This window comes from Bos mutus, chromosome 3 (genome assembly GCF_027580195.1).
Source record: "Bos mutus isolate GX-2022 chromosome 3, NWIPB_WYAK_1.1, whole genome shotgun sequence".
NCBI lineage: Eukaryota > Metazoa > Chordata > Mammalia > Artiodactyla > Bovidae > Bos > Bos mutus.
Genome location: NC_091619.1, coordinates 2,735,723 through 2,761,001, shown reverse-complemented (window position 1 = coordinate 2,761,001; position 25,279 = coordinate 2,735,723). Strand labels below are relative to the sequence as shown.

General features: G+C 40.1%; 1 protein-coding gene and 1 pseudogene across 1 annotated transcript; one reads left to right on the top strand and one right to left on the bottom strand.

Annotated features, from left to right (window-relative positions):
- Nucleotides 1–21,502: 21,502 nt before the first annotated feature.
- On the bottom strand, nucleotides 21,503–22,182 carry LOC102284570 (BRCA1-associated RING domain protein 1 pseudogene; annotated as a pseudogene).
- Nucleotides 22,183–23,976: 1,794 nt separating this feature from the next.
- On the top strand, nucleotides 23,977–24,906 carry LOC102284291 (olfactory receptor 10J5). The gene has a single exon (XM_005889552.2). The coding sequence runs from the start codon at nucleotides 23,977–23,979 to the stop codon at nucleotides 24,904–24,906; it is 930 nt and encodes a 309-aa protein (XP_005889614.2).
- The last annotated feature ends 373 nt before the right edge of the window (nucleotides 24,907–25,279 follow it).

The window sequence follows — 25,279 nt, the reverse complement described above, 5'->3', positions numbered from 1 at the left end:
AGGTGCAAGTTCAGGGATTTATACTGAATTTACCTAAGTAAACTGTGGATGGAGTGGTGTGGGATAGGGTATTATTGCACGTGCTTTTTTATCTTAGAAAAGCAGCGTATTCTGAGGCTAGATTGACTCCTGTGTAGTAAGTAGATCCTTTATGAATGCAGCAGATGACCAAAGAAAAGGACTTCGATATAATGATTATGGCTCTTACCACTAGCCATTTATCATAGGCCATTAAGTATACAAATCATTTTCTAAAGGTTTTGTCTGACCCTTGGACAACCAGAAGGGTCAGAAGTTATCAGGATCTCTGATGCTGTCTTTCTCCAGTTATGATTCTGGGCCTCTGGGCTGTCCATATCCTTCTATCTTTCTGGTGCATTTTTAATGGCATGAGTGTTTTCCTTGTTGAGTTTTTTTTTTTTTCTTTGCCATCTGTAAGTGTATATGACACTTACAGAAAGTACCCAGGAAAGATGTCCAGAAGTTGCACTTCAATTAATAAAAATTAATAAACCTCAACAACATTCTGTTATTTTTCAGTCATTTAGTCAAGTATGACCCTTTGTGACTCCATGGACTGCAGAACACCAGACTTCCCTGTCCATCATTGTCTCCGGAGTTTGTGCTCAAACTCATGTCCATTGAGTCAGTGCTGCCATCCAACCATCTCAGCCTCTGTTACTCCCTTCTCCTCCTGCCCTCAATCTTTCCCAGCATCAGGGTCTTTCCCAAAGAGTTGGGTCTTAGCATCAGATGGCCAAAGTATTAATACCATTAAGTTTGTTAAAAGAAACTATTTTTACTGTGACTCATAGACATTCCCAGTGAGAATTAACGTTTATGAAAAGGGTTTCTTCAGATAGATTATGAGAAAAGGTATAGCATTAATTGGAGGTTGGAGAAAGGTTAAAATTCAGAAACCATTGTTTAGTTGTTGTCAGCTGCTAAGTCATGACTGACTCCCCATGAACTGCAGCATGCCAGGTTTCCCTTTCCTTCACGATCTCCCGGAGCCTGCTTAAACTCATGTTCACTGAGTCGCTGATGCTATCTAGCTACCTCATCCTCTGCTGCCCTCTTCTCCTTTTGCCTTCAAACTTTCCTAGCATCAGAATCTTTTCCAATGAATCAGCTCTTTGCATCAGGGTCCAAAGTATTGGAGCTTCAGCTTTGGCATCAATCCTTCCAATGATTATTTGGAGTTGATTTCCTTTAGGATTGACTGGTTTGATCTCCTTGCAGTCCAAGAGACTCTCAAGAGTCTTCTCAGCACCACATTTCAAAACCATCAATTCTTCAACACTCGGCCTTCGTTTTGGCCCAACTCTCACATCTGTACGTGATTCCTAGAAAAACCATAGCTTTGATTAGATGGACTTTTTTCTGGCAAAGTAATGTCTGTTCTCTTTAATACACTGCCTAGGTTTGTCAGAGCTTTTCTTCCAAGGAGCAGGCATCTTTTCATTTCATGGCTGGACTCACTGTCCACAGTGATTTTGGAGCCCCAGAAAATAAAACGTGTCACTGCTTCTACCTTTTCCCCTTCTATTTGCCATGAAGTGATGAAAGTACGTTGGTTAATGGTTGACTTGAAAGAATTTGTTCCAGTGGCAACACTCTTTGGGCCGGAATCATTTTTCTCAGCTTTGTACTTCCTGTTCCTAGCATAGCACCTGGCACAGGGTAGATGTGAGATAGTGATTGATTAGGTGAGTGCATGAGCAAATACAGTGGCCATGTGATATCAACATTGTGTGCTCAGCTCTGAGAACTGCTCCATGTTTCAAAGAAGGTGGGTCTGTAAAACGAACACAGCCTTTACCATTATAAAACTCCTTGTTAACACACATTTTCTTCAGTTCCCAGTAGGCATATCTGTGTAGTGGGGTTGAGTAATTTACTCACACTATAACTCTCTGGTATTCTACATGAGCTAGAACTTAGCAGGGAGTAGGGAGAAAATGTTCCATTTAGCTTAAAACTTGGTCTGACCTGACAATATGCCATCTCCTTGGCTGATAATCTGAAATAATTGAATAATGCCCCCTGTTGTCATCCTCTTCTCTACATTTTCTAGGGATGGTGACCAGAGGTATAAAAGGGAATTTTAGTGAAAGATCTTTGGTTGTTTCTCCCATATGAGTCCCATGGGAGATTTATTGACTTTGAGCCCACCTGCCTCCTGGACATCTTTCAGGGTTTAAGGTGACAGAGGCTCTCTCCTTGACCAGTCTTTAGTCAGGCCCTTCTAAGCCCTCTTCTTTACTTAATGGTGGACTTCTGTGTCTGTTCTTGTCAGGACTGGTTTTAGCAAGAATCCTGTAAAGTCAATTGAGAAACAACCCTTCACACTTGATATCTGATCACCCTTAATATCTAATCAAGTTCCTTATCCCCCACCCTTGATATCTATTCACGCTGGTCTGCCATCAGCAAGAATTTTGTCAAGTCAGTTGAATCATAGTGTTCTTTACCATGATGCATCCTCTTTGGAACATCCTGACCCTCACCGTGCTCCTTGATTATAAATGCCCACTTGCCCTTGCTGTATTTGGAATTGAGCTTAGCGCTATACTCATGTCTCTTCCTTCTAATGTGGTATTTCTGAGTAAGACTGATTTTTACTGCTTCACCTACTGTCTGGCCCTGGCTTTTCTTTGGTAGTACCTGTGCTGTGACTTACATAAGATGCATCATTGGACCCTTGGACCTCTTACCTAGGCTGCAACAATCAACACTGTTGATGACTTTGTCTTTGTTTCTGATTGTTGAGGGTCCATTGGTGAGTCCAGATTATGAACAGGTGCCCCAGATGACAGCCTACTGATATATTTTGGTTCTTAAGATTCTGAGGATACTCTAGAAGCTGAGTTAGAGGCCAAGGCTTCTTTATTTGTGAGGTACCTACTAGGCTGTAGCTTCCCTGGTGGCTCAAATGGTAAAAAAAATCTGCCTGCAATACAGGAGTTGTTCAGTCCCTCAGTCATGTCCAACTCTGCAACCCCACGGACTGCAGCATGCCAGACTTCCCTGTCCTTCACTATCTCGTGGAGCCTGTTCAACTCATGCTCATTGAGTTGGTGATCCCATCCAGCCACCTCGTCCTCTGCTGTCCCCTTCTCCTTCTGCTTTCTATCTTTCCCAGCATCAGGGTCTTTTCTAATGAATTTTCTCTTCACATCGGGGCCAAAGTATTGGAGCTTCAGCATCAGTTCTTACAATGAATATTCAGGATTGATTTCCTTTAGGATTGACTGGTTTGATCTTCTTGCAGTCCAAGGGACTCTCAAGAGTCTTCTCCAACACCAGTTTAAAAGCATCAGTTCTCCAGTGCTCAGCCTTCTTTAAGGTCCAACACTCACATCCATACATGACTACTGGAAAAACCACAGCTTTGACTAGATGGACCTTTGTTGGCAAAGTAATGTCTCTGCTTTTTAATATTCTGTCTAGGTTGGTCATAGCTTTTCTTCCAAGGAGCAAGCATATTTTAATTTCATGGCCACAGTCACCATTTGCAGTGATTTTTGACCCCCCAAAAATAAAGTCTCTTACTGTTTCCATTGTTTCCCCATCTATTTGCCATGACACGATGGGACTGGATGCCATGATCTTCGTTTTTTGAATGTTGAGCTTTAAGCTAGCTTTTTCACTCTCCTGTTTCACTTTTATCGAGATTCTTTAGTTCCTCTTCACTTTCTTCCATAAGGGTGGTGCCAACTGCCTATCTGAGGTTATCGATATTTCTCCCAACAATCTTAATTCCAGCTTGTGCTTCATCTAGCCCAGCATTTCGCATGATGTACTCTGCATATAAGTTAAATAAGCAGGGTGACAATATACAGCCTTGACATACTCCTTTCCCTATTTGGAACCAGTCTGTTGTTCCATGTCCAGTTCTAACTGTTGCTCTTGACCTGTGTACAGGTTTCTCAGGAGGCAGGTAAGGTGATCTGATATTCCCATCTCTTTAAGAATATTCCACAGTTTGCTGTGATCCACACAGTCAATAGCTTTAGCATAGTCAATGAAGCAGAAGTAGATGTTTTTCTGGAATTCTCTTGCTTTTTCTATGATCCAATGGATGTTGGCAGTTTGAGTTCTGGTTCCTCTCCCTTTTCTAAATCCAGTTTGAACATCTGAAAGTTCTTAGTTCATGTACTGTTGAAGCCTGGCTTGGAGAATTTTGAGAATTACTTTTGCTAGCATGAGAAATGAGTGCAATGTGTGGTAATTTTCACATTCTTTGGCATTGCCTTTCTTTGAGATTGGAATGAAAACTGACCTATTCCAGTCCTGTGGCCACTGCTGAGTTTTCCAAATTTGCTGTCATATTGAGTGCAGCACTTTCACAGCATTGTCTTAGGATTTGAAATAGTTCAGCTGGAATTCCATCACCTCCGCTAGTTTTGTTCATAATTATGTTTCCTGAGGCCCACTTGACTTTGAATTCCAGGATGTCTGGCTCTAGGTGAGTCATCACAACATCATGATTATCTGGGTCATTAAAATCTTTTTTTTTTTGTATAGTTCTATGTATTCTTGCCACTTCTTCTTAATAATTCTGCTTCTCTTAGGTCTATGCTCTTTCTGTCCTTTTTGTACAAGAGGCAGTGATCAGAACAGTCTGGAAGAAAAAGAAATGTAAAAAGGCAAAATGGTTGTCTGAGGAGGCCTTAAAATAGCTGAGAAAAGAAGAGAAGCTAAAGGCAAAGGAGAAAAGGAAAGATATGCCCATGTGAATGCAGGGTTCCAAAGAATAGAAAGGAGAGATGAAAAAAAGCTTTCCTGTGTGAACAATGCAAAAAAGTGTAGGGGAACAGTAGGATGAGAAAGACTAGAGATCTCTTCAAGAAAATTAGAGATACTAAGGAAACATTTCACAAAGATGTGCACATTAAAGGACAGAAACAGTGTGGAGAGAAGCAATATGGGAGACCCAGGTTTAATCCTGGGTCGGGAAGATCCCTCGGAGAAGGAAATGGCAACCCACTCAAATATTCTTGCCTGGGAAATCCCATGGACAGAGGAGCCTGGTGGGCTACAGTCCATGGGTTCGCAAAGAGTTGGGCATGACTTTATGATTAATACACATTGGGCTGTAAGGCTTTCTTTCTGGCTCTTTGTTTGGAGTAAGATTCATTCACTCCCTGAGTCCTGGGCTTGGTTCTTTGTTTCAAATGGAAATACACTTTCTGACTTTCTGGGCTAGAAAATGTCTTTCTGGCTCTTTTTGTCAAGTGTGCATTTAGTCCTTGAGTCCTAGGTTGGGAATTCTTCCCCCTGGCTCTTTTGAGACCTCTGTTTTCTCTTTTTGATTCTGTTTCTCCCAGTAGAGCTTCTCAGTCAGCTGAAACCCTCTTCCTGAACTCATATGACTATATGTTCTGCTAACTTCTGCTTGCTTTCTTGCTGGCATGACTTTACTAATGTTGATAGGAACTTCAGTGGGAAACTGAGGATCTGTTCAATCTTGTTCCTCTGAGACTTCTCGCTTCCCACTGCTTCCACTCATCCTTCCTCCTTCACAACCTTCAATATTTCCTTCCACTCCTTGAATCCTTTTTGCCTCTCTTCAGGCCCCTCCATCCTCTGTTCACCATGCCAGACCTTTTTCTTCTCACTCTAGCCTCTCAGGCACTTGGACTTGTTGCTCTCTGTCCCCTGGGGCTCTCAAGGGACTCAGTCATGTCCAACTCTTTGGGACTCCATGGGCTGTAGCCCACCAGGCTCCTCTGACCATGGGGATTCTCCAGGCAAGAATAATGCAGTGGGTTGCCATGCCCTCCTCCAGGGGATCTTCCCAACCCAGGTATCGAACCCAGGTCTCCCACTTTGCAGGCAGATTCTTACTGTCTGAGCCACCAGGGAAGCCCTTCAAGGGACTCAGGGACCCCCAAAAGCAATTGCATGAGGCTGAAAAGAAAAATAAAGAAGGCCAATTGGAAACAGACTGGATATTTTAACTGGGTCAGACTTTGGAGACAGCTTCACAGCAGCTGCTTCACATTCCCTCAGTCTCTCACCTATAATGTAGTCTAGTGTCTTTAAGACAGGGCAAAAGATCTGCGGATATTGGTAAAAGGATTTAACTCTCATATTGAGTGGTTAGCCTTGACTTGTTCCATTTGTCAGAAACACGATTTAGACAGAGAGTGGAAATAAACCAGTGAGTTTTTGTGCTTCTGTGTTTACCTGGCTCGTGGCTAAAATTTTAGATGGAAAGGTATAAGATCTGTTTGCATCTGTCTGTACATATGTTTATGGATGTATGTACATATGTTATGCATCTGTGATATTTTCCTTCCTCTGAATGGTATTACCAAATTTATAAAGTCCTGTAAAGAGCTCTATTTAAATCAGCTTAGAGGTAAATGAGTGTTTATATAAATTAAATATTACTAAAATCTTCCAGAAATATAGGAACGATCCCAAAAACTGTGAGTTGAGCAAATCTTTGAAGATTATTTTAATACTGTTGACATTAATTTAATACTGTTGACATTAATTTAATACTGTTGAGTAAAAACAGCAATACCTTCTGACTATCAGTACTGACTGTAATACGAGCATACATTTTTATTCTACTTGGGTTTACTGGTCAAATAAGGTAATATGATATCTACTAGATATTTAAGATTATAAAAGTTATCAATTCAATCTAAAAAACAAATGTATAAGTAAAGATGCAGTAAAAACGAATTCTTTGATATCCATTGCCTCATGTAAATCCAGCACAGAAGTAAAACAAACAAAAAACCTTCCAAGCATTTAATTTATTTTTTCAGGGTTCTCCACCCCCAATATGCACTGTGAAAATAGTTAACAGGGAAATAATTGGAGATTATGGGCAGTTTTGTGTCTGCCTAAAATTAGTTTCCAAAATCTTTTTCTTTTTTTTTTTTGTAACCTACAATCTTAGAGTTTTGCTAAGTAATAGATATTCACTAAACATCTCAATCATTTCTAAGTAACCTGAACTGCTAAATAATTCATTACTGAATATACATTTAAGTGTATGTGCTTTCTGCTTTTGAATTTTGTTTGTTATAGAGAATCTAAATATATTTGAGTCTGTTAATATGTTCTTTTTACCACATTGAAAAATATGAGGAAGTATAGACCTATAAAATTGTATATTCAGAAAATTTGTTAGTCTACCACAGAATACTGGTATGTGACAGGCAGTTCATAATTGTCTACTTCCTCCCAGATTTTTTTTCTGTGAAAGACAGGGTACTAATGTCTAAAAAATTATAATAAGTGTATGAAAATAAAACTACCAAAAATAATAAGGGAACAACTTTTTCAGGCAAAGTATACAGAAAAGTAGGATATGTTTCAGTAAGAAAAAGTTTGCGATATGTTGAAGCATGTGTCTTCAGTAAAGAAAAACAGAATAATTTTGTCCTGAAGTGAAATGACTATTTGTCCCAGATTGAGAAAGAGAAAAATGTAGGGGAAAAAATTGAATGGATATAGAAAGTTATAGGAGATTTAGAGGAAAAGTAATTTTATGTGTTGTTAAGCTGGCTAAGATTGAATGGATTTATTTATATGGTGTTTTAAAGATAAGCTCAAAAATGTAACAGTGCAAAACTAGAATCTGTTTTTCTTTCTACTAATATAACAAGAGTTTTCTTGGATTGTTGGTTTGTTCTTAATAGATTGCAAACTATTTTTCTTTATCTTTTAAGTCACCCATCTAAGAAACAAAGATTTTTATCAGCCTTATGTTATGTATGCCTTATGTTAATCTTATCCTTGATTATTTAAGAAAACCAAGTCTTATCACTTTTCAAAGAGCTAAGGGTATTTTTTTTTTTACACTTTTGACAATTTTGCCTTCTCCAAATCAGATCCTAAATGAAATTATCTTGACTCCAAACTGACTTATTCCAAAGACTCCATGGAAAGTCTCAAGGAATTTGTTCTCTCACCTTGTGAAAAGAAAGATGTTATACTAATTTGGTTTATTTGATAGGTTGGATTATTGCGTGGAAAGGCTTGTCCTCTTCCAAATAAGAAGTGATATTAATTTAGGTTATATTTGTATGGGTAAATATAAATGTAAATATTTCAGAAGTTGTATTAATTTCCTAGAAATTAGGACACCCATGAGATGTCCAATCACCATTCTAGTAATTATTCTATAATGTTGAATGTCATAGAAACAACCAAATATTCTTATTAACTGTTACCAGATCTTAAACATGCCATTTTAAATATTTTATCACCCACAGACAGATTTTGTTTTGCTCTGATTCTTCCCTGGAAGTATTTGCCATTATCTATAGGCCGGAATGCTTTGTCTTCTCAGAGACCCTTGGAAAAGACTATGACAAGAACTCTGGGCTAGAGGATTCTGATGGCTTAGCTTACATAATTTTGAGACCATAGCACTGGACTGAGTTGGTATTTCTAGAACTCTAATAGAGAAACTGACAGGTTCATAAAACTGCTCACCCAAGATCAAGCAGAATAAGAATTAATTATGTGGGGCTGAACAAACTGGTAATGGTTGTGGTTTTGGTTTCAGATGTTTTGGATTTTTAATGTTCTGTTTTCTGGATATAAAGAACGCCTTTCTTTTTTCTTAGATTATATATAAGTGTTAGTTGATCAGTCATGTCTGACTGTGACCCCATGGACTATAGCCTGCCAGGCTCCTCTGTCCATGGAATTCTCCAGGCCAGAATACTGGAGTGGGTAGCCATTCCTTTCTCTAGGGGAATTCCTGAATTCAGAGATTGAAGCTGAGTTTCCTGCATTGCAGGCAGATTCTTTACCATCCGAGCCACCAGGGAAGCCCCATATATGTGTCTGTGTATGTACGTATGTGTGTGTGTGTGTTGTATGTGTGTGCGCTGTGTGCTCAGTCATGTCCAACTCTTTGTGACCCATGGGCCACAGGCCAACTCTTTGTGACCCACCAAGCTCTTCTGTCCATGGAATTTTCCGCGCAAGAATACTGGAGCAGGCTGCCATTTCCTTCTCCAGGGGAGCTTCCCAATCCAGAGATTGAACTTGTGTCTCTTGCGTCTCCAGAATTGGCAGGTGGATTCTTTACCGCTAGCACCATATATATATGGGCTTTCCTGGTGACTCAGTAAAGAATCTGCCTGTAATGCTGGAGACCTGGGTTTGATCCCTAGGTTGGGAAGATCCCCTGGAGAAGGGAACAGCTATCCACTCCAGTATTCTGGCCTGGAGAATTACATGGACAGAGGAGCCTGGCAGGCTACAGTCCATGGGATCGCAGAGTTGGACTTGACTGAGCAGCTTTCATATATATTTGTAATGATTAGAAGATTATACTTTTATATAAAATGAAACATATATCTTTTCTCTCTGCCCAATTCCTTCAGAATTTGTGTTAATTTAATGTTTGAAGAAAGTTATTCTCATTATATTTAATTAAATAGAACAGGGAGGATCATGTCTTTTATTTGAATACTGTATTCAAGATGTAAAATCAAGGGGAGATGTATCATAAACAGAAAACATATAGTTAGGTCAGGAGATAACAAAGAGAAGCTAAATATTTCGTATATCAGTAAAACATCTGCTTTTCTTGGTTTACTTACCTGTTTCCCTACTACTTGGTGGGGAGGCTTATGGGACCTGACTTATAAGAAACCCATTGTAGCCGCTCTTCCTCAGTTTTTAGGAAATCTTTGTAGGCTCAGATGGCAACTCTAAATTGATCACCTCTTTCTGAAATCTTCTGTTTTCATTACACTGTGCTGTGCCTGTGCCTATGCCTTTCATCACTTATTAAGTCTTCTCTTAGGTTGGTTTCAACTTTTGGTGGAAGGGAGAGGATGGTAAGGTGGGTTAAACACTTGGCTCTTTCTGAATTCTTGTTTTCTGATCTTCATTGACTCCACTCTTTGCAAACTAAGGCCAGTGCCCCTGTGATGTGCTAAACTGGGACTAGTCCCTCTTAAATCCAGCATCTTTTGCTCTTTTCTGTTTGGCAAAGGAGTTGAAAGAATTGAAACCCACTCTCCCTAAGCACCAACTAAGAACAAGACAGTGTGGGATGTGTTTCACACAAAAACAATAATAATTGTTATTGTTATTATTAATAATAATATTAATAATATTATTATTAAATAATATTACTATATTAATAGTAAGCAATATATATCAGAGAAGGCAATGGCACCCCACTCTTGCCTGGAAAATCCCATGAACGGAGGAGCCTGGTAGGCTGCAGTCCATGGGGTCACTAGGAGTCAGACACGACTGAGCAACTTCACTTTCAGTTTTCATTTTCATGCATTGGAGAAGAAAATGGCAACCCACTCCAGTGTTCTTGCCTGGAGAATCCCAAGGACAGGGGAGGCTGGTGGGCTGCCATCTCTGGGGTCGCACAGAGTTGGACACGACTGAAGTGACTTAGCAGCAGCAGCAGCAAGCAATATATATAGTATACTAATATTATTAATTATAGTATTTTGTATAACAATAAAATACTAACATATACTAAAATACTACTAAAATATATAACAGCAGTGTATATGATGTTATTAGTATTATTTATTACATTATTATTAATCACAATAATAAAACAAATGATTTTGATTATAATTTTTGTTGTTGTTTAGTCACTAAGTTATGTCTGATTCTTTGCAACCTTACGGATATTGCAGAAGGCTCTCCTGTTCTTCACTATCCTCAGATATTAATTGCAATATCATTGATATATATTACATACCAATCAATAGGCTGAATATTTTATTTGCAGGGCCTTCAGACAAGTAGTCAAATCCTTCAGCAAATATTTAACTTTGCCAAAATATTTAACTTGCCAAAATATTTAACTTCTGCTATAAGTGCCTGGGAATCTTAGAGGGATTTTAAGCAAAGGTGACATGAGAGTTATTCATAATGTATTTTCTTGATGACTTTGGGACACTGTTATGTCAGTGATTATTTTATGGCATTTCAGGGGCTATAGGGGGCTTCCCAGGTGGTGCTAGTGGTAAAGAACCTGCCTGCCAATGCAGGAGACGTAAGAGATGTGGGTTCAATCCCTGGGTTGGGAAGGTCCCTTAAGGAGGGCATGGCAACACAGTCCATAGTGTCGCAAAGAGCTGGGCAGCACTGAAGCAACTTACCATGCAGGCACTGAAGGGCTACTGGAGGTAAAGATTTGCCGTGGACTATGCGGCCCCAGATTTTGTGAGATCAGCTCTGGGGATGTGCCCCAGAGGAAGGAGGCGCCATAGCTCTTAGTGAGTACAGATTCTCCCAACCTGTTCTACCCTTCTGTTTCTGCTAACTGTGCCCTGGAAACCCCAATTAGCAGGTTCTCAGTGAAGTTCCTGGAGAAGGAAATGGCAGCCCACTCCAGTGTTCTTGCCTGGAGAATCCCAGGGATGGGGGAGCCTGGTGGGCTGCCATCTATGGGGTCACACAGAGTCAGACATGACTGAAGTGACTTAGCAGCAGCAGCAGCAGCAGTGAAGTTCCACAGAGATAGATAGTTGTGAGTAAAATAAGAATAAGCTCCTTTGAGTGGGAAGTCCAAAACCTTTTCTTACTAGTAGAAGTTAAACCCTTTACTTTTTTTCCCCTCTTACAACAGATTTTGTTTTTATTGCACACTGGTTATTCCTTATTTTCTGAATAACAACGCAACTCAAAAATATGAACCTTAAATAAAAGATGTTTGGGGCCATAAAAAAAATTGAACAAATGCTAGAAGTCATTGTACTTTTACTGTAAATTAAGCATTTCAATAGATAGGATACTTCAAAGAAAATAGCAATAGCCATAGGGGATCAGTGTAATTGACTTTAGAGCTGGTCTTTCCTGTGGGTAATTTTCCTTCTCGCTATCTTTGTCCTGTTGGAACAGAACTTCAGCTCGACTTCTGATGCCTGGTCAGCACATAATCCTGTATTTCACTGTTCAGTGCTCACCACTCCAGGACACTGGGTCAGATGGAGATACCTCCACACATAAGCCAGTTTTTCTGGAGATGGACAGATACAAATCCCCAATCCAATCCCTCCTACAAAGGCCTGGCTCTGATCAAACCCACCTCAATAGGAATTCTGCTCCTGCCCCAGGACAATATGGGGTGAGTCCCCACAGAGTAACCCTGTTTGAGTCCCTTTCTCACCCAAATCTGCCTGTTGAGCCAGAGTCTGGCAGTACCGGAGGATGACTCCTTACTGGCACAGGTGTGCACCTGGGCAAGGAAGTCCTTAGAGACCTTGGAGAAAATCTTGTCACCCACAAGATAACACTCTACTCTCCAGTCCTAGGCTTAAAAACAATCATCTCAAGATTCCCTGGTGGTCCAGTGATTAAGAATCTGCCTGCCAATGTGGGGGACACAGGTTTGAGCCCTGGTCTGGGAAGATTCCACATGCTATGGGGCCACTAAGCCTGTGCACCACAGCTACAGAGCCCACGTGCTTCAACTGCTGAAGTCCAAGTGCCTAGAGCCTGTGCTCTGCAACAAGAGAAGCCACCACAATGAGAAGCCCGTGCACTGCAACTAAAGAGTAGCCCCAACTGATGCAACTAGAGAAAGCCTGCCCACAGCAATGAAGATGCAGTGCTTCAAAAAAAAAAAAAAAAAAAAAAAGGTCATCTCATTTTTATTGGCCTGTAGCTGTAGGAGGACAGGCTTGAGACATGGGGAGAGGTCAGGATAAGCACAAAGACACAGAGTGAAGTTCTGCAGAGGTTCCTCTGGCTGTGTGATCAAGCTCACATGAGTGTTACTAGACCATTTAGGAAAAAATAAACACCTTCCTACTCATGTCTGTGAGAGAAAGAAGGGGATACAACAATTTTCACCTAAAATGTCAACAGGAGAAATCATAAATTCAGTCATGTATTTAATAATCTCTAGTCTTTCCTTCCCATGATCTCTCCATTCACACTTTCCCTACTTTCCCACCACATAGACTTATGTACCCTGACCTTCTAACCTACCTGAGCAAAGGCTTCTGGGAGAGTGGAAACAGAGACCCATAGCAGCAGCTATGTTCTTGGCCTGGGGCTGTTAGAGAAGCAGGGGTGACCAGCATGAGTGTAGCAGACAACCCAGTGGTTGGTTATCTAGCCAGCTTCTGACTCACCTACATAGAGATTCTCATACTCAGACCTCAGGCTGTTCAGGGTTTATATTCACCTCTGGGTGGGTGGGGGGATGGAGGGCACCAATAATGTGTGAGTGATTTTCCAGGCCTGCCCCCTGGTGCCGATGGTCAGAGCTGCTGGTGGCGAAGGGAGGGCTGGAAAATCAATGCAAGCTACTTATTAGGTACAGAGGACAGCCAGAGCTCCGTTCCACTGTGACCCAGATTCTGTGCTGGGAGAGAGTACTGTGGAGCTGTGGTGTTATGGATGAGATAAGAGGCCACACCGGCCACATCAGAAGGGCCTGATTCCACTCTCCAAGGGCCGCTTTGCCCACGGCCCTGTGCTCTGCTGGGAGTTCCTGAGCCATGTGGGTGGGAGGGGAGCCTGCCTGAACTCAGGCCTCTCATGAGCTGTGGATGCAGGGACTTCTTTTCCTCTTACTCTTCTGTGAAGCAGTCTGTTTGTGGGGTATTCTGGGATTCTGGTTTCTGCTGTAGCCACAGAATCCACCTCTCTGTTACTAATTCAGTATGACATCCCAGCACTTTGCTACAGAGATTCAGAGCAATGGGGGATACCACCTCTGGTTTCTAGAGAATTGTCGTGAGACATCTTTCATCTTTCCCTTTTCCTTTCCCTTTTCTCCTTATGACTTGACCTCCCAGACCCTCATTCACCATCTTCAGATGTCAGAATCTTGCAGCTTTGTTCTCTTCTGCCCCAAGCCTGTCAAGGTGAGGTTCAGTGTCTGTATGTGGTGATACTGCCTTCACATCCATTCAAGCGTACATTTACTAAACACATTTTTTTAAAAAAATGTAAACACAATTTTAATGAACATCTCTTGTGTGCCATGCAGTATTTAAGTTTTGCAGATAAGAGAGTGGCTTTTTTGCTGGGCTATATCCAGTAACCTCGATTTCTTTTGTATTGGAGTTACAACCATCACGTGTTGGATTTAACTCAACCTTGTTCTCCCCCCTCCATATTTCAAACTGAAGTTGTTTATGCATAGATATTATTCCATCTATTCCACTTTAAATCCCATTCAACTGTTCTATATCTTATTTTGGTTCTTCTCCTCCTGACCTATGTACACACACACACACACACACACTCCCCTTTTGTTTTGGTCAGTACTTCATGTCCTTTACTTCATCTTACTTCCAGCCTCATTGTCCTGATTCAGTAATTGCCTTCCAGAATCTCTTTTTCTTCTCTTCTAATCCTGAAAGCTGGCCAGACCCTAACTGTCACTTCCTGGAAGCAGTTTTCTACAATGTCATTCTTCTGATAACCTTAGTTAGGTTCAGTGGTGGAGTTGGGCTTAGGTTAACTTTTGCATCTTGAATGAAACACAGACTCATTTTTCTGGGATCTAGAACCATTTACAGTTCTTTTCCAATCTATTGGTCTTGTCTTACTTCCTTCACAAATTCTATTGTGTACTCAAAGTCTTCTACTTTTGAATATATGCCCTGAGTCTCCCCTTTAAACTCTTTGATTCATTCTCTTCTCTGTAATCTAAGTAGCTTTCAGACATATCTGTTTCTCAAAATCCCAGTTCTTGAAAGTCTATCTTATATGCCATTTACCTCATGAAGTCTTTCCTGATCTCCTGACAGATGGGATATTTCCATCTTCTGAATGCCATAGTGATGAAGTAAAACGATTTTGGAATTGGACAAATATGGACTCCAAGCAGAGCACTCTCATTTTCTAAATTTGGAAACCCAAGCAAACACTGAAACTATTGGAACATTTAACTCCTCATATGTGTACAGTAATATAAGTTGCCACCTTTGTGAGGTTTTAGTGGCCGGCAGGTACACAGTGCTTTTTACAGAGTAAGTTCTTGAAAGTCATTATTATGGCATTTTCTGTTATTACAGTATTATCTCACAGTATAGTTATTTGTATATTCCTCTAAACACCCTTACAAAATCTTACAAAATATTCTATTTTATCCTTATCTCTGAGATCCCACCCATCATCTAGCACTTTGCTTCATATATATCTTAGGGACTCACTAGATATTTGTCGAATTATAATGTTAATATAAATTTGTGGAATTACAATAAGTGAAGAGATAAGGGAAAAGATAGAAATTGGAGATATTGCTGTGAACGCATGATTTTCACTGTGTGTGTGTGTGTGTGTGTGTGTGTGTGTGTGTGTGTGTGTGTGTGTGTTATTTGCGTTGCATGTTCCCGAGCTGTTTCCAATGCAAGTGCCTGAAAGCAGATCCCAAACTTCCTTTCTACATGCTGCATATCAGTAAAAAGAACCAGTAATGCTTGGACAAATGGTTAATTCTAGGTCTGAGGCAGGCAAACACAGAGTCTGGACTTTTATTTTTAAAACCAGAAAGGAAGGAAATGATCAAAGAATAATATGAACGTGTCAAAAGGACACCAAAGTCAGCTTGAAGGCGATTCCACTGAACAAATGGAAAATAACTGAAGAATCAAAATAAATTGTCAAAATAATGATAATATATTGAATAAACAAGGTAAACAATGAATCATAAAATGATATATATAAATAATTGATAAAGAACAGGAAAAGATATTTATCAAACAATTATCAAAACTACCTCCCTGAAAAATATTTTATTAATTTAAAGAGAAAGAGTACTTCAAAGTAGAGAATCTTGACTTATGCCACTTTAAGCAATCCAACTGGGTATCATTAGAAGTGGAATAACTCAGAACCATGTGCCTCTTGATAGCATGCAGTGAAAAAACACAACATCACTTCTGTCCTGCCAAAGGTCCATAACCTGCTTCTAATCATGAGAAGACAGCAGACAAATTAAACTTCAGAGACTTTTAATAAAATACTCGACTTGTAATCTTTGGAAATATCCAAGTTATGAAAGACAAGGGATTGCTGAGAGACCGTTCTAAACTAAAGAAGATTAACAAAGCATGCCAATGAACACAAAGCTTGATTCTGAGCTGGATTTATGTTTGGGACACCTGGCAAAACACTGAATGGGACCTGAGGATTAGAAGATAGTGAGTCAGTGTTACTTTCCTGATTGGGGTGATGGCTTTGTGGTACGTAGGTGAATGTCCTTGTTTGTAGGGACTTCTAAAGTATTTAAGGTCTCAAAAACTTACTCTAATGGTTCAAGAAAAAGTTCTTTGTATTGCCCTTTCAACTTTTCTGTAAATTTGAGGAGGGGGAAGAAATTTAAAGAGAAAGTGGTACTTAGTCTTGCTTGGGAAGATAGTTGAGCAGCAGTAAAAAGGAAAGTAAGAGAAATTATTTGGGACATGGGAAAAATGGGGATGAATCTTTGTAGATTTTCTAGATGGACACGAGCATTGGGTGATCATTAACTCAGGAGACTGGCTTCTTTGGGAAATAATGTTCTTGATTAGGTGGAAGGAGAAGAGGTAAGGTTGAGGGGCTCTAATTTTCCTTCTGCCCTTTCTTTTCTAAAATAAGTTATTCTTTCTCAGGCCCTTGGGCAAAAGCATTACTGGGTTAGGAAGAATTGGAAGGGGTACAATATTTTACGTTTTGGAAGGGGAAGCATTGGTATTGTGATATGCAGAACTGAAATCTGGGTCTAATTTCTGTTTCCTGCCAGTAAGTGTTGAGATGAGTGACAGTGGTTCTTGCCTCCGTGTCTTTGTAATTTCATTGTGCTGTGTGATAGAATTTCCTTTTTCTTAGAAAACTTTCAAAGGCGTATTTAAGGCTGTAGGGGCATGATGTATCCAACTTACTCTCAACTCCTTTAGAGTTAGATTTAGATGAGGCAGATGGGGCAAAATATAAACAATTGGTGAATTCAGGAAAGAGTATGTAGGAGTTCCCTGTAGTGTACTTGCAACTTTTCTTTAAGTTTGAAATCTTGTTAAAAATCTCAAGTGTCGGGGGAATGGGAATCAGTAATGGTATTGCCTTTGTCAGACCTGAGAGACACTTAAGCTAGGAGGGAGCAGAGACCTTGGAGATTGTTGTTGTTTAGTCTCTAAGTCATGTCTGACTCTTTTGTGATCCCAAGGACTGTAGCCCACCAGGCTCCTTTGTCCATGGAATTCTCCAGGCAAGAATATTACAGTGGGTTGCCATTTCCTCCTCCAGGGGATCTTTCCAAACCAGGGATTGAACACACATCTCCTGCTTGGCAGGTGGATTCTTCACCACGGATCCACCAGGGAAGCCCAATGTCGGAGATAACTGAGGATTAACTAAAGAATTTATGAATGTGCTTCAGGTAACTTCTAAAGTCAAGGATTGTGCAAATTATCAAGGTCACTGTAAACTCTGTAAACATTGTAAAAGGAAAGACTGAAACCAGAGGTTACTGGATTTGAAGCAATATAGAACAGGACTTAGGGCTATTAAAGAAATCCTTATTCTGACTTCCATTGAAATGCTCTGAGAACATAAAACTGGATAGAAACAGGTGTCAGAGTTAACATGACTGCTTGATTATGATCCTGGCATTTGAGTGTATTAAATTGGAGGTGTACATATCTAGTCTGATAGAATGACCTTATACCATAAGGTATAAGGAGGAAGTAAAAGTACATTAAAGCCTTTACACCATTTTGTAACTTCCATGTAGGGAAGGGAGGAATAAGCATAGATCAAGTGGAAAAATTAAAACATTATTTGCTGCAGTCTTGGAAGAATCCTGAAGGATGCTCAGGGGAAAGGGATTTGGATCAGTCCAGAGGAGTGGGCATTGGGCAAAGATAGGGAGCCATGGATGGCTCAGCAAGTAAAGAATCCACTTGTAATGCAGAAGACAGGAGACCATGGGTTCAGTCCCCTGGAGGAGGAAATGGAAATGTACTCAGTATTCTTGCCTGCAAAATCCCATGGACAGAGGGATCTGGCGGGCTACAGTCCATGGGGACGCAGAGTTGGACACAACTTAGCAAGTAAACAGTAACAACAAAAGGGAACTCTGGATGCCAGGAGCATGACATATTTGTTGGAAAGTCTCCCAGAAGGAGTCTAACTGCTAATACTCAGGCTAAGAAAATCTGTCTTGCTAAAATGGAAATGGAATTTATTAACAAATGTGTGTCCTTGGGAAATACTGTTTATGTACTTAAGTGCCCTCCTTGGAAGCACTATAGAGGCTAATCTCCCATCTTCTAAAGTCCATGATAGGGGCAGAGACACCATCTGAGAGGATGGCTTCAGGATCACAAATCACCAACCACTTGGAAAAAATGAAGTCTTCTTTTTAATAAGATCCCTTGACACCTGTCTGGAATCTGACTCTACTCGTTCCCTTGAGACACTCAGGAACTTCTGAGGAAAAGAGACCCTGGAGAACTGGGCTAGTCAACATGGCTTTTCCTTGGAGATTCTTCTCATGATGTCTGAGTTTATAGGTTTTCCTTCTCCTCCTCCTACAGACGTAACTTTCAGGGCCAGTGTGCATGTCATGCACCTCTTTTTCTCTAAGCTCCAGTCCAATCTAGAGAGAGAGAAAGTGATTGTAAGATTATAAAGCCCTGAAGAAGCACCAGGGTGTTTTGCTTTTGTAGATGCTTTCAGATTAAGTTTGCAATGTGCCTGGGTTACCTGTATGTGTGTCTTAACTTAAGCAAGATCTAGTCCCTTGTGCTCCTGCATCCTTTATGGGCCAGGATCTGGAGTTCTGCGATGGGAAGCTGCAAAGACATGACAACTGGGCTCATGTCGTAAAAAAAAATAAAAGCACAGTCTGGCAGATTCTTTCCCATCCTATGATCAAGTGTTTTTCTTTCTCTGGCTTCTTCAGATAGCTATAATAATCATAGATTTTTAAAGAGTCCCTGGCATCTTGAAATTTGTGTTTCAAGGTCTCTGGAGAGGTCATAGAGTTTTTGTTTTTTTGGAAGAATAATTGACATGTAATATTTTTTTGTGAGGTTAGCCAAGTTGCATGTTTTAAGTTCCTTCTCACTTCCTAACAGGTTCACTCCAATTTAAATAACATACTTGATTTGTTGTAAGTATCAATACATTCCATAATAGTTTGTTTTCTTGTAAATACAGTTTTCTTTGCATCTTCAAGCTTTTTTCTCTTTTTCTATTTGGAATGTAATCTTCCTGATTAAAACACTTGCTATTCTATCTTTTCATTATATTCTGCTGTTTCAACATTCTTATTTTCCCAAGAGGATAATCTAGAAATAATTTCTCTCTGTCTTTCTCATCTTCCATTGTCTCACACTGTTTTCTTCTTTTTTTTTGTTGACTTAAAAAAAAAATACTTGGATGGTTTCTTCCTATCATAGAGCCATACCAAGAAAAAATTTAAATGGTTTGCCCAAGACCACATGCTTTTTGGTTTTCTTTTTTTTTGGCCACCCCGTGTAGCATGTGGGATCTTAGTTTCCCAACAAGGGATTGAACCCAGGCCCCCTGAAATGGCAGAGTCTTTACCACTGGGCCATCACTGAAGTCCCCAAGACCACGTGTTATGACATTAACAGATTCCACATCAGGTTCTGACTCCCTAGGGTCCAGCCAATTCCCATGCTTCTTACATCACAGTGAGCCCCTAAAGAGCTGTGGATCTAGCAGTGACAGATTTGCAAGCATAAAATCTTATTTTTGGCCAAATGAGAATCTTTTTAAAAATCAACTTAGATGAGGTATATTACATTCCATCCTATTGTACTATATAATGTTATACAATGTGATAAACACCATGTTTACTGTAAATGATGTAACAAAATGCACCAATATAGGTATACATTTTGGTGAATTTTGATAACTTTATGTGACTGTGTAACTACCATCATAATCACGAACATTCCCTTCATCCCTAAAAGTTCCCATCCCTAAAAGTGTTCTTTTACAGTCAATTTCCTAACAATTCTGGTAACCACCTCTTGCTTTATTGCAAGTGTAGATTAAAATTATATTTTCTAGCGTGCCCTATAAATGGAATCACATTGTATCCACTCTTTTGTGTCTGACTTCTTTGGTTTAATATAATGCTTGATAGCATCAGTCATGTTGTTTGTATTAGTAATCTGTTCCTTTTATTGCTGAGCCATATTTCATTGTATAGATACACCATAAAAGTTTCAGTGGTTTTTAGTTTTTGGCTTTTAGGAATAAGGCTTCTAGGATATTCATGTTCGCTTCTCTATATGGACATCAGTTTTAATTTCTCTTGTGTAAATACTTAGGAAAAATATTGAATCATGGAGTAAGTATGTATTTATTTTTCTAAAAATATGCTAAACTGTTTTACAAAGTGGTTGTACTGTTTTATAAGACTGCCATCAATATTTTAGAGTTCCAATTCTTTTGCTTCCCTGACAACATTAGGGGTTGTCAAGTTGTTAATTTTAGCCATTTGAGTGGGCATGGAGTAGTACCTCATGGTGTTATTTTACATTTCTCTGGTGGCTAATAAGGCTATGATGTTGAGCATTCTTTCATGTACTTACTCACCATTTGTATATCTTCTTATGTAAAATGTCTATTTAAATATTTTTCCAATTTAAAAACATGTCTCTTAGTATTGAGCTCTAAGAATTCTTTATACATTTGAATACAAGTTTAGACATGTATATTGTGGATATTTTTTCCCAGTCTGTGGCTTTCCTTTTCATTTTTCTAACAATGTCTATTGAAGCATAGAAGCTTTATTTTGATGAAGTTCAGTTTGTGATTTTGTCCTTTTATAGTTTATGCTTTTTTATTTTGTGTCTAGGAAATTTTCTCATTCCAAGGTCATGATTTTCTCACATATTTTCATCTAGAATTTTTGTTTTAACTTTTATGTCTTTGATTTACTTTGATTTTTTTGTATATGGCATGAGGTAAGATTTGAGGTTTATTTTTTCTGTCTAGCTATCCAATTGTTTGTAACAGCAACATTTATTGATAATACTATTATTAAGATATTTAAAAACTTTGTAAAAAATTAATTGACCATATATATGTGGATCATTTTTGATCTATGTTTTGTTCCACTGAGCTGTATATCTATCCTTATACCAGTACTATGCTGCCTCGTTACTGTAGTCTTCAATTGCAATAGTGTAAGTTTTTAAATTTTTTTGGGAAATTGCTTTGGCTTTTGTAGTTCTTTGCATTTCCATATATGTTTTAGAATGGGAACAGGTTTTATTTCCTGACTAGAGGATTTGGTACCCTAGTCTTATGAGGGTCATTGTGAATCCAGACATTGGGAGAGACAATAGGGAAGGGAAAGGGAAGTCGCTTAGTCATGTCCGACTCTTCGTGACCCCATGGACTGCAGCCTACAAGGCTCCTCCGTCCATGGGATTTTCCAGGCAAGAGTACTGGAGTGGGGTGCCATCGCCTTCTCCGATGAATGAGTCTACCTATTTGTAAAAACGTGACTGATGAAAACAGTACAGTCCCTAGGTTATCACACTGTGCGAGTTCATTTGTCAAGAGGGAGCAACTCAAAGGACATCACACAATCTATAAACCAGCTGGAAGGAGCCATTCAGACTTTGCCCTGACAAACCCTCTCTGGGCGATGATTAGACAAGTCCTCATAGATGATACACTGTGTGCAGAAGTGCTGATCAGAATCAGGTTTGGAATGGTATGCGACTGTATTGATGGTTTGAGTCACATCACTGTCTGGCTTGGGCTTTCTAATGAGGATCTGGCCCCCACCAGCAGCGACAAGCTTAATAAGGTTGTCCTTTGAATGGTGTCTGAAGGGTCCCCTCAAATAGAAGTAACATCCATCAAACAGCTTTGGCAACAGCTGTTCTCTGTTGATCCTGCTTTTCTGTGGTCCTTCAGGAATTTCATTCTTTTCTTCCTGTTCACATTCTTTGCTTTGTAGTATGCTTTCACCCATTCAAATTTTAGGATCCAGCATCCACTGAGAATTCCAAGCATACATTTCAGGGTGCTTTGAACTGTATCACCAGGAACAATGACATGAGTTACTGTAATGTCAAACTCAGCACATTTTTTAGCCTTAAGAATCGTTGAAAGGAAGAGACAATGGATATTATTTAAGAAAGAATTCCATTGAATGCGATGATGAGGTACAAGTGACTCCAAAATACTGACCTTGGTTGACTGGAATAATGGTGAGGTCATCAAGAAAGACAGAAGTTAATATAAAGAGTGTTTGTGCTTAGGTGCTCAGTTGTGTCTGACTCTTTGTGACTCCATGGACTGTAGCCTGCCAGGCTCCTCTGTCTGTGGGATTCTCCAGGCAAAATACTGGAGTGGCTAGCCATTTCCTTCTCCAGGGGATCTTCCCAACCCAGGGATTGAACTTGGGTCTCCTGAATTTGCAGGCAGATTCCTTACCATCTGAGCTACCAGGGAAGCCCAAGATGTAGAGGGTATGTCCCAAATATAAGAGGATAAATGTTTATTAGTTTTTGAAAAAGTAAAATGTATTATATCAGCAAGACCCATAAGTAGAAGAATCCAGAGGATTCTTTGAGGAAAAGATTGATGATAGAAGTAGGGATCTGAGAGCAATTAACATAGAAATTATAACTGGAAAAACTGAGGAGAGTGTGGAAAGAAAAAAGCAAAGGCCAAAGATTGACCAAAGAACAGCATTTCCGTTATGATATAGGTGGAATGAGCAGCTTCATGGGAGAGAACTAAATTAGTGCTGAGAAAAGAGAAAACTAGTGTGGTGTCATGGAAACTAAGGTCAGAGAATGTTTCCAGGAGGCACGGTTTTCAGAAGTGTAAAATGAATCAGAGGGAAAAGAGAAAGAGGAAAAAGCAAAGTCTGACACTTATAGCAATGGAGACTTCTTTGACATTTGAGAGAACAGTTTTGTAGGAGTGACCATGACGAAACCAACTTTCAGGGAATTATGGCAGGTGGGAGAGAAAGTTTATTTCATAATTCTGAATAAGAAAAGAGGGAGAGCAATGGAATGATCACTGTCCGCAAAATCAAATGTATATTCTCCACACAGGTTGTGTACTCTGGCTTTTTGGTAGAGGGAACTAGTGCACTCTATTTCTTATAATTATATAAAATTCTGTGTTCACCAAATTTTTAAAAATTGATAAGCCAATTCAGATCCCAGCAGCCGGCAGACTCCTTTCTCCTCCTCCTCTCAACTCTGATGCTTACATTCCCTGTTCACAGCTTGAATTGTCCTTCCCCTTTCTTACTATAGTGGAAACTAAACCATGTTCTCCCAATTACTTGTCTCTCTTCCTGACTTCATTCTTAAAAAGGACTACTGAGGTCAGCAAAAAAGATTACTGTGGCGGGACTCAGTGAACAATTTCAGTGGAGAGATCACAGCACAAATTGTCCTGCAGTTCTTTGAGGGTGTGATGACATGTTTGGACCACATTCTTTCTCCGAATTGAGGTTTCTAGATTCGAAACTCAACTGAAATACTTTGTAAAAGTTATTGGTGGCCCTGTCACCAGATCCAGTGATGACTGATCAAAGTTCATCTTTCAGATTACTTCCTTCTGCTATATCATTGCCCTCAAAACTTTCATCTTTATCATTTTCTTGACCTGCACTTCATTAGTAAGCCTCTTGTTCCTGGAGTTTGTTTTAAGTGGTAGACCTCATTACTGTTCGGGACACAGGGCATCTCTCTTTCCCGGCTCGATCTTCCCTTTCCCAACATCAGTGCTGTGAGCATTTGTTCAGAAGTCTCCATGCGCAGGGCAAGTTTGCACCTCATGATTGTGTTTACAGGTATAAACCCCACAGAGGCAACCAGAGTTTTCTCTTTCTATTCAGGGGTCATTACATGAGCTTTCTGGTCACAAAGGGGGAACTGTGCTCACTCAATTCAGCTATCATTGTCCCTTACTATGAAGTCAAGTTGCTGATGGGAATTTTCCCCGTGCTGACTGCCTCTCTCTGTTGCCTTAGGACACTGATATAGCAGAATGCAGAGAAAGAACTTCACAGAAGTGGCAGAATTCATCTTCCTGGGATTCTCCATCTTTGGAAATCACCAGATAACCCTCTTTGTGGTTTTCCTCATCACCTACATTTTCACTCTGACTGGGAACATCATCGTTATCACTGTCATCTGCATTGACTGTCACCTCCACACTCCCATGTACTTCTTTCTCAGCATGCTGTCTAGCTCCGAGACTGTGTACACGCTGGTCATCATCCCACGAATGCTTTCTGGTCTCATTTTTTATAACCAGCCTATATCTTTGGGAAGCTGTGCAACTCAGATGTTCTTTTTTGCCATGTTGGCCATTAATAATTGCTTCTTGCTCACAGTAATGGGCTATGACCGTTATGTGGCCATCTGCAAGCCCCTGAGGTACACAGTCCTCATGAACAAAGGCGTGTGTGCTAGGTTAGTCTGTGGGTCCTTTGGCACTGGCCTTGTTACGGCAGTTCTCCAAGTAACGGCCATGTTCACCTTGCCCTTCTGTGGCACCATGGTGGACCACTTCTTCTGTGACATTTACCCAGTCATGAAACTGTCTTGTATTGATACCACTATCAATGAGATCATCAATTATGGTGTAAGTTCATTTGTGATTATTGTGCCTGTTGTCCTGGTCTTCATTTCCTACATCCTCATTATCTCTTCCATCCTTAAGATACCCTCAGTCGAGGGCCGCAAGAAGACCTTTGCCACGTGTGCCTCTCACCTCACTGTGGTTGTTGTCCACTACGGCTGTGCCGCCATGGCCTACCTCAAGCCCAAATCAGAAAATGCAATAGAAAAAGATCTTCTTCTCTCTGTGACCTACACCATCATCACTCCCCTGCTGAACCCTGTTGTTTACAGTCTTAGGAACAAGGAGGTCAAGGATGCCCTGTGTAGAGCTGTGGGCAGAATCAGTTCTTAACAGATTGAATTGTTTTGTCAGGAGACCTTTGGCTCAGTGTAATGTGTCTACTCACAAACATGCCACGATACACAAGTTCATCAAATACAATGTGTGTGGAGAATAATGTCAAAGAGTTGAAATGCTTTTCTTTCTCATGCTGTAGGGGCAAAGCAGAAAGCAAGGTTTTTGCTCTGATGAATTTTGTTACCAGATACAAGAATCATTCCAAGCCAGAGTAAGACTACTTGTTTCTGTGCCTGAGGAGTTCTGTTTGGAGACCTCTTTTGGCCTTCATTTTACCTGGCTCCTCTCAGGCAGTCAGACCCTTGATGTAGTCTGGTAAGAAGATGTGAGAAGAGGCAGCTGGAACAGATGTGGAAGAGGTCTTAGG